Source organism: Dermacentor variabilis, chromosome 7 (assembly GCF_050947875.1).
Source record: "Dermacentor variabilis isolate Ectoservices chromosome 7, ASM5094787v1, whole genome shotgun sequence".
Lineage (NCBI taxonomy): Eukaryota > Metazoa > Arthropoda > Arachnida > Ixodida > Ixodidae > Dermacentor > Dermacentor variabilis.
Window position 1 is genome coordinate 22,491,496 of NC_134574.1, and position 10,137 is coordinate 22,501,632.

At 44.1% G+C, this 10,137-nt stretch overlaps 1 protein-coding gene across 1 annotated transcript in view; it reads left to right on the forward strand.

Annotated features, from left to right (window-relative positions):
- The window catches only part of LOC142588567 (1-phosphatidylinositol 4,5-bisphosphate phosphodiesterase beta-4-like), a 208,676-nt gene extending 199,249 nt beyond the window's left edge, over window positions 1-9,427 (forward strand). The window contains exons 21-22 of the mRNA XM_075700406.1: window positions 5,131-5,203; window positions 9,275-9,427. Coding sequence (XP_075556521.1) covers window positions 5,131-5,203; window positions 9,275-9,427 — 226 coding nt within the window. The remainder of the gene's footprint in view (window positions 1-5,130; window positions 5,204-9,274) is intronic.
- Window positions 9,428-10,137: the final 710 nt, after the last annotated feature.

The window sequence follows — 10,137 nt, forward strand, 5'->3', positions numbered from 1 at the left end:
ATGGACAAAGGCCTATGGCCCCCATTAAGTGAGGCTCTATAATTTGCACGGGGACGGAGCTACTCGACCGGGAGGGTCATGTTACGGTGAAGGGAACGAAGAAGTTGGATTGGACTAGACGAAGACGAAGTCTGGTAGTTGCCTGAACGCCATATACGCCAGTTGTAAATATACATTATTTTACGCTTGTGGGCCTGCTTTCTTCATGCAACAATATAGTCCCACACCATGCTTCTTTTCCATTGAATTTATCCAATTTTTACCTTCCGTGTTTCGAACCTGTTGTTTAATGCTCTTTCTCCATCCTTGTGTCTGGCGTACTTGCTGGTTAGCTTCCTAGTTCTTTTTAGCCATTGTGACTCAACGCTCTTTCTGTATAGGTATTTAAATACCTTAGATGCCCACCTGTTATCGTCCAATTTCCTCAGGCATCTTTCATATAGGATTTTACTCTGAGCTTCCCGTGATTTGAACAATGCCCAGCCCATGTCCCCCTGTTCTGCTTTGTTTGTGGTTACCCTGTGGGCACCTAGTGCAAATGTTCCAACAGCTCTCTGATTTGCTTCTAGTCTCGACTGAACTTCTGCCCTTAAGCACAGGACTGCATTCCCGAAAGTAAGCCCCGACAACATTACTCCCCTCCAAATACCTCTCAGTGCCTCATACCTGTTGTACCCTATGAAACATAGGGCACAATGCCCTATGTTTCATTATCCCGGTATCTCTTCGCCCTTTTGCTATGAGAGACTGTTCGTGCTTTTCCGTGTACATTTGCCCTTTGTTTATTCATACCCTGAGATATTTGTATTTGGCCACTCTAGGTATTTCATGGCCTTGTATTGTAAGCTCCTGATCAGTTGTATCGTTGAAAAACATCCCACCGGACTTAGCTGCACTAAAACTGAAACCTAAACTGTCTCCTTCTCCACAGTAATTAACCGGAGTTTGCAAATCTTCCTGGCTATCTGCTAACAGTACAATATTTTCCGCATACATTAAACCCGGTAGCCATTGCTCAACAACCTTTCCACCTAATCTGTACAACACATTATACCCTAGATTGCTTCCTTGTAGACTTCTTTCCATACTTATCATATAAAGCATGAACAGCAACGGTGATAGAGGACAACCTTGCCTTAATCCTTTGTGTACCTCGACAGTTGTACTCTTAATTTCGTCCCATGTTATTTCAACAGTATTTTCTCTATATATTTCCTGTAGAATATAAATTACCTCATGACCAATACCTTCATCTTTTAATATGTTCCGCAGGAGTTCCCTGTTCACAATGTCGTATGCAATGCTTATGTCCAGGAAGGCTAAATACAGAGGTCTATTTTCCGCCTTAGCTATTTCTATGCACTGGGTAAGCACGAACATGCTATCATCTAAGCGCCTACCACTTCTGAACTCGTTCTGAAGTTCTCCGAGTATTCTATTACTTTCTACCCATGACTGCATTTTTAATTTGACTGCCTGCATTGCCAGCCTATATATAACTGATGTTATCATAATTGGTCGGAAGGATTTTGTGTTTGTCTTATTGCCTTTCCCTTTATACATCGAATTCATTTTACTCTGTTTCCAGCTGTGCAAAATTTGCTTATTTGTTATGACTGCCTCCAATGCTTTTATCAGCGTTTCCTTGCTTCTTGGGCCAAGTTCATTAATTAACTTGATTGGAATTTCGTCTATCCCTGTGGACGTGCATTTTGGAATATTTGCTTCCGCCTTTTTCCAGTTAAGACAGGTCAGTTCTAAGCTGTTTTCTATTGTGCTATTCTGTGTTGCTCCCTCATTTGGGGCGATTACCCTATCGTCTTTCCTAAATGACCTTGCTATAACTGAACCAATGTAGTTCACAGTGTCATCTCCCTCTAAACAATTTGCCTCAGCATCGTGAATCTGTTTTTCTTTCTGTGATTCGCTTTGCCCAGCCAGCTTATATGGTTCCAGAATTTTCTTGATCCCCTTTAGTTGCATCACGAACTTCAGCCACGCAACGATCAGAGGACTGCTTTATTTTAGCCTGGATGAGGACCTGCACTTGTTGTTTCTTTTATTAATACGATTCCCATTTTTGGCCTATTTCCTCTTTAGATAACTGCGCCCTCTTTGCTTCTCTGTGTTCCCGTGATGCCAACCGTCGTTGTTCGATGGCCTTCCTAATTTCCTTATTCCACCAACTTCGTGGCTTCCTCTTTCCTCTCCAGCAGTTTACTCCTTTTACTTCTTTTATTTTTATACTAATGAGTAGTTCTAACTGATTATAATCCCACTTTTCCATGGGATGTTTCTATATTGCTCCCTCTATGCTGGCTGCTATTTGTGCTATTTGTTCATCATTTATTTCGCGTACTCTTTTTTACTTCCCTGCATTTCTCTTTTGAGGAGAGCTCCCAGCTGTAGACTAATACGCTTATGATCACTTCCGAGGTTGTACTTCCCCTCTTCATCTATTTCCATTATTGCGAGCTTGCTATACATCCCCTGCGACATTAAGCAGTAGAGAATGGTCATTTGCCTGTTACAGCATTCTCACGTGATTTGTCCCTCGCACGTTGTTTCTCTATTTCCTATAACTAGGTTGTCACTGACAGAAGTCTAGCATCAACTTCCCGTTACAATCTGTGTATCCATGCATATCCTCGATGTGGCCATTCATGTCACCCAGCAGACAAATATCGGCACCTTCTCCAAATTGCTTTATATCACACTGCACTTGCTCCCCGTCCCCCGCGGCCTTCCCCTTCTTCGGTTTCATAGCTATGCCTACGTCCCTAGGCTCAACGAGTAAGTCCGCCAGATCACTTGAACAAAGCCGACCTCGACCGCTATCCCAAACAAAAATAAAAATTTAGCACTCCCTACCCCATGTAAGAATCACTTCGAAGAGCTAGCTGAGATAATTAAATAAGCCTATCAAATAGGTCCCGCCTACCACATAGGCCTAACGGAGGACCTGCCAGACCTAGACAAAGCCGGTATGTTTACTACTCTTACCAAGTATTCAAAATTTGCGCCCCTACTCCATGCAAAAGAGAACACTTCGAAAACACTAGCTAATAAAAAGAAAAGAATACTTAGCTACGAACGACTTCGCTGAAGCCTCGGCACAGGAGCGTCCGCCACATCCACCTAGCAAGCACCCAAAAAAGCCTCCTAGTCATTCCTTTGGTGGGGCTCATCACAGAAAAGGTGTGTAAGCTGCCACGATGGTCAATCACGTTGATTGGTACGCACAGCTCTCTGCTGCGCAAATGCACGCCAGAGAGGTTCGTCAGCAATTCAAATCTACAACAGCCAGTAGGAGCGCGCCCGGTGCCCCACGTGACTGCTACGCCCAATCGCAATGCCGGGTTTGCCGTTTTTTTGCTTGCGTTTGCTGGTTTATTTTTTGGTGGAGAAATGCATCGCTCCGGCTATCTTTAGCTCCGATCTCTTCCATGGATCTCTCCTTTTTACGATGCCAAGATGGCGGCGCTGCATCAATGGATAGCCGGGCGATCCACAGTGCGACGGGGCCTTCCAAAACCCGATTTTTCCGCAATTTTTGATAATAGCACTCTAGGAAAGTGCTGTTTTCTGAATTTCTACCGCATATTTTGTTGTAATATTTCACCACGAGGTAAATAAAGGTCCGTGGACCGCGAAAGAAATAAATCAGAAAATCGAAAACTTTGACCACTTCAATTGCCGTGTCATGAGAATAATCATTTTTGGGTGAAATCAATTGAATATACACTATTTTCTCGTGAATCACTGAGCTTGAAATTGTTCAAAAGAGTGACTGGTTTCTGCTGCTGCTGAGTTGTGAGTACAGCAGTGCAACTCAGTTTGGACTAGATGCACAAAGCGCACCACTGAGATGTCATTGCCCAAAGTTTATGGCCAACTGGTGGCACTCATGCTGCAAGTCTTCACTTGAATGGGTGTTTCGCACGAGGCAGTGGTTGCCAAGGCCTGCAGGCCTAGTCTTAGATTGTATAAGTTATTATTGTTTATGCGTATTGATACTTAGTATAACACACCCCTCACAAGTTCACGAGTTCTTTATTGCAGAAAAGGTCGTGCATTGGGTATTGTATGAAGGTGGGGCTCTTGTAGGAGTTGTGAAAGGGGCCCCCTAGTCTGCAGGCATTACAGGCTAAATGCAATGAATGTGTGAATGAAGAAAAGCAGAAGAAAAATGAAACAGTGTTTGCGACAGTGCAAATCTACTGTATTGTCATTGATTCAGTGATACAAGCACGAAAGGGTCTAGCTTAGTTTTGTAATAGATTTATTTCACGACTGTGCTTATACAAAAAGGAAAATGAGCCATAATTAAAATGAGCATTTGGTGCAACTAGGATGATTAGGTTCGTTGATCATAGTGGGTATGCAACATTCTGATAAGTAATTTCTACTGAATGGCAAAATAATTTGGCCTATGATTTTGTAAAGCAAAACGAGAACATGGTAATTAATGCACTCAGCTTTTTTAATTGTGATAGCAATCATGGGGACTCTCAAGGTGCGATTGCGTTGTTGACGCCAACATTAGTTTTGTTGTGCTGTCACAGTATCGATGCACACGTGCGGCCCTCACATGGAGGGTCAGGTCTCCAGAGACATACAGTACGCTTGACAGCAAAGTGACAAAGCCAAGTGGACACACCATCGTACTCCGCTCAATCGACTCTGCAGGAGCCAGGGTAGCACTCTATAGCTTTCTCTGCTGTCATGAGCATTGTTCACACACACATTAGCATTCAGCAGCTGTGGCGTACCACCACATAGTGGTGCATAAGCTGGTCTGAGCAAAACGGGCATCAAGACAAATCTGCCTAATCTTTTCTTTAGGCGCTGGCAAACATTTTTCACCTTCTCTCTCATGTCATACACCATTGAGGCTCCTCATCACGCCAGCTTTCTTGCACGCCTTCAGTGCAATGCCAAACCTTGCTATAGCTTTCAGTGCTTTTCGTTTGGCCGAAACTGCCAGCTGTTTTAGTGGTATGCGATATTGACAGAAATTTGTATAGCTGAGAGAGTGCAGTTGGTGACTTTCGTGTTGCTGCACACGTCTTTTAAGTGGAGTGCAGTATTTTGAAACAGTCATGCTAATTTCCTTGACTTGTGTGACAGTTACAACAAACGACAGCTGAGTCGCATTTATCCTAAAGGAACAAGGGCTGATTCAAGCAACTTTCTTCCACAGGTAAGACATTCCTCACTGGCAGTTTTATAGTCCTGTGAGTGTCTGTTTGGAGTTGTTGAATTCAGAATTATAGGCCACATTTATAATGCAGCTGCATTGGATGAGCGAGTAGAGACAGAATAGTTTCTTCACATGTTTAAGAAGTGACAAAGGTAAACATTAAGTTTAGCTAAAGTGACTAATTGCATTCCTGGAGATCTCTCAGCATTCCATCTGTTCTAAGGAATGACTTGATCATGAAGAAAGTTGTAGTGGCAGAAAGCATGTCTCTTCCTGACCTAAGTTGTCCACAAGCGGAAAGCAATCTAATAACACATCATTCTCTGGCCTCCCGGCTTCCAAGGGCTCTCTGGCGCTCTGACCATCGCACATTTTGTTGCTCTGTTACTCTCAGCGTGTCAAAGCAGAACACAAAGATGATGCTGTGCACTTGTAAAAAATACAAGGGGAACGAAAAGGCTAACGCGTTAGCTCGAGGGTTCACTAACCGAGCGACGGCGTTCTCTTCTAACCCCAACCACCCGCACTTTCCCTCACAAAATTCCGCCAATTTAAATGCCAAAGACATCCTTGCTCATCAGCGTGGAGTCCGCAGAAAATACCCGCCGCCTCAACCACAACTTAACGGGAAAGAGGCCGCCGATTGGCGTAAAATACAGACTGGGGTGTTCCCCCATTTGAAATTGCTAAACGCCATGTATCCCACTCGTTATAGGGCCAACTGTCCTTGGTATGGTGGCATACCTACCCTAATGCACATAACCTGGGAGTGCACTAAGCACCCTCATAGGCCAAATACCAGGAGGACAATGGAGCAGTGGGAGGCACAGCTCGCCCGCTCTGACCTGGCAGAACAAAAGTCCTTAATTAGCCAGGTCAGGCAGGCGGCAGAGGCCAGTGGGGCCCTGGACTGAGAGGCTCCGACCACCCCTCCTTCAAATCTTTACAATTGCAATAAAGTTTCTCTCTCTCTCTCTCTCTCTCTCTAGTAAGGCTCATGTCACGGAGTGACATCACCATGTTCCTTGTTCACCATCACCATGTTCCAACAAACGTGTCATTCTGAGGAAAATTTTATTAATTACAGGGTATATTAATGACAAACTACACACAGACATCGCTGCCAACAAAACTGCCAATGGGGCTGTGCTAAAGAAGCACAAACGGGAGTAGTGTTAACATATAAAGACAGCAAAATTGCAAAATTGCTACATTGATACAATTGTGCATCTCAAAGCTTTCCCCCAGAATTAGCATTAACAAGCATGGAGAAGAAAGTAAAGTCAATCAAGGTCTTACAAAACATTGCTTAGCAAGTTAAACTTGAGCTTTGTGTGTATTTCATAGATGGAACAAGTAGAGGAAACACATTTTTACACATTGGATGGCTTAATCATGCAGAGAGGCAGATTTATGAGTTGCTTTTTAAAATGTTTCACTTTCTTTCTTAAAACACTTTCAAGCCACGTTCATGGCTTTTAGTTCCAGTTTGTTTACAAGTATTGTCATGCGAATAAATACATTTATTGATTGATTGATTCTTGCTGCTTTGTTACTGGTGTCAAGCACCATGAAAAATTCACTTGTCTCTAACAAATATCACATTAGTACCTGTATTGCCTTTTTTGCTATAAACTTTTTACATTTACAGTCTGGTCCTTTCATTGTTCTTTCACAAGAGCTCTAGCATTTTTACAGCACTTGATTTGAGGAGCATAAAGCAGGTGGCACAACTGGCTCACCGCCTCCTGTCCCTCCTTATTAACTGGCCTGATTGAATAAATCTCCACAAGAAGTAGGCATAGAAGACAGAAAGCTGAGCATGTTTGTAGGATTCATGGTACAAAGAAATGCTTATGACAGATAACAGTTTAGGCAAGGCACTAATGAGGAACTTCCATGTTTATACTGTTCTTCGCGAACACCCATGTGTAACTGCGAGTCGGCCTAGTTGGAACAGATTCATTATTTAAAAAAAAGTTTTGTGCGCAAACAGACAGGGACAAAGAAAAGGGTAACACAAGGACAAGCGCTTTCCTTGTGCTCGTCCTTGTGTTACCCTTTTCTTTGTCCCTGTCTGTTTGCGCACAAAACATTGTGTTTTTTTTTTAAATAATGCACCCATGTGTGTCCATGATTAAGCATCCACAAACAGGTAGTGTGTCTTCTTTCTTGTCCACCACTGCACAACCATTTACTTGTCTGAAATGTGGTTTATTATTAGTACTAGTAGGCACATAAGTCCCTGTCATTTTTTTGTTTAGAGCTTCGCATTGCTCTATCTCAGTAACTTCCCCACATTGTTCATCTTTTTCTGTTTTTTTTTTTTTGCGAACTTGATTGATTGATCTTGAGGCAGGAATGTGCCAGATTTCTTAGTTATGTGTGTTGTGTGTGATATGAGGTTGCCCAAGACAAGCTATTCTCTCAAGATAGCCAGAGTTTGCCTTTCGCCTTTTTAGGAGCAAATAGTCGCAAAAATCATGCACCTTTTTTATTCCGAGACAGGCAAAGAGAGGCTCAGTGTGAGCATTGAATCTCAAATTAGTTTTTTTTTTTTGCAACAGAAAAGTTTCATTATATTGGGGGGTCTTAGTTATAGTAGCCCAAACCAGGTGACAGTATGTGATATGTGAAAGAAAAAGGGAGTTGTATATGAGCAATGTTAAATTTTTAGGAAGAAAGAAGCATAATCTGCTATGGATGCCAGCAACACGAGTAAGTTTAGTAGCATTCCTATCTATACGATTATTCCACATTAAATGTTCAGTCGTCTGGTTTTTTATTTCTTCATTTACTTGTTGTTAAATGTGAGTAATCGATAATGAAAGATGTATTATGGATAAACAAAAATCTGTTGTGATGATTTCATTGTAAGGGTAGAAGATTTGTTAATGATTGCACCAAGCCAGCAAACTCAGTTCATAAATGGTAGCACAGCCATTCCACGTCTCAAGTACCAACAGTGACAACACAGTGCTGCTGACAAGTTGCTCATTACTTAAGCTGCATTCAAACGCTCGCCGTAGACAGCAAGGTAGACAAGGAAGCAGACAGCAACTATCTTAAGTCTTGTTCCAGTTCTCTCAAAGACATCAGAGTAGACAGATTTGCAAAGACAGCATCGAAGTCAAAAATGATGCAGGCTAGTTTCCTGTCCAAACAAGATGGCGGCTGAGCAGGGTCATTGGAAACTTGATGGGAAGATCGTCTGCGCACAAGAAAACGTAGACATGCTTTCCTATGCCCTTAACGTAAATCGCATCGGGTTTTTCATGGGTTTGCAGGCAGAAATACTTAAAATAAAGAAATAATGTGTGCTTTTCTCAACTTTTCTTTTTGTCACCACGAGGTGGCGTCACATCGCAGAAGCATCTTCCAGACAGCGCTAAATGTGTTCCATTACTTAGCCTCGAAGCTGTCTCGGCTGTCTCCTTAGCTGTCTACGTAGACTGTCTTAATACGCTTAATAAAGTTTTGATTATAGACAAGTGACTATGTTTTAAGTCGAACCATGTTCAAGATGAGCCTCACACACCCACATCTCAGCATCCCTATGTGGTGGCACAGGTCTGTCGGGAAACTTGCGTGGACAGTGGCCATCTTAAGCCTCGTTTCAATTCTGACAAAGCCAGCAAATACATTATCAAAGCGAAAAGCAATGCTGGCTACACTGCTGTCCAAACAAGATGGTGGCTGACCAGCCTTCCTGGAAGGTCAAATGAAAGTTCACCTGCGTGCAAGAAAGCATAGTCAGAGATTTGTTTAGAACTTAAAATAAGCCACATTCTGTTTTCCTTAGGTCCGCATCTATTAAGTCTGTGTGCAAAATAGAGTCGTATTTGCTTTTCCTAGCTTTTTTTGAGTGTGTGTGTGTGTAAACGTGAAGTACTGTCAAGTTGTAGAGGCGCATTCCAAATGTGCTCTAAAACTTGGGCTATCCTCTTAACCATCAAAGCAGACTGACTTCAATGCTGGCTAGAATTATAGCACAGTCCAGGTAATATCTTTTAAAGGTTCCCTGATGGCTGCACCTGCATGTACTACTGATGTGTGCGATGCTGTGTGCAGATCTTCTGGAATGCGGGCTGCCAGATGGTGGCCCTCAACTTCCAGACACCTGACCTTCCCATGCAGCTCAACCAGGGCAAGTTTGAGTACAACGGCGGCTGCGGGTCAGTGTTCATTCTAACATGCCTGTGCACTGTGTCTTGGTGTGTGTGATGGCCCTCTTATGGGGGCAAAGGTTCGGGTTCTCAATGTTTTAGCGGTTCTCTTAGGCGGAGCCTCCGAGAAACCAATTGAGGACGAAGCCGTTGGTTTGAACACACACACAGACTTTTAATCAAAAATAAAAAGGCAAGAAGTAAATAGAACGAAACAGAAAGCATGCAAAAAAAATAAACATTCAAGAAAACACTGCGGTAAGGAACACACTTGGGGCTTTAACGAGGGTGCTAGTCTGGGCTTGCCACGAGGGCGGGGACACGTCGCAGTCTCGACGCGGAAACGCGGCGACAAGCTGGCAGAAGGAGTGGCGCCGGCCTCACCAAAGGTCGTGGCGTAGGTTGACCGACCGGGCGCCGGGAGCGCGCCAGCTCTGGCGAGGCGAGGTAACGCTGGCGGCTGGGTAGCAGGAGTGGACGGCGACGGCGTTCTGGCCGGGCAGAGAGCTCGGGCCCGTAGCCCGACTGCTCCCCTCTCGCCCACGGACACGGAAGCTCGAACGCCGGCCTCGGGCAGCAGGCGGCACGGCAGACGGGGGTGGCGTTTTCGCCGGGCAGCTGGCGTAGAACTCGGGCCCGAAGCCCGACTGTTCTCGTCCTGCCCCCTGGCGCAAGAAGCTCACCGGCCTTGAGGAGCCGACGGCACGCTCAGGTAGACGGGCGACGCACAGGAACAGGTTGGCAGGAGGCCCCGGGCGGGTGAAGTCC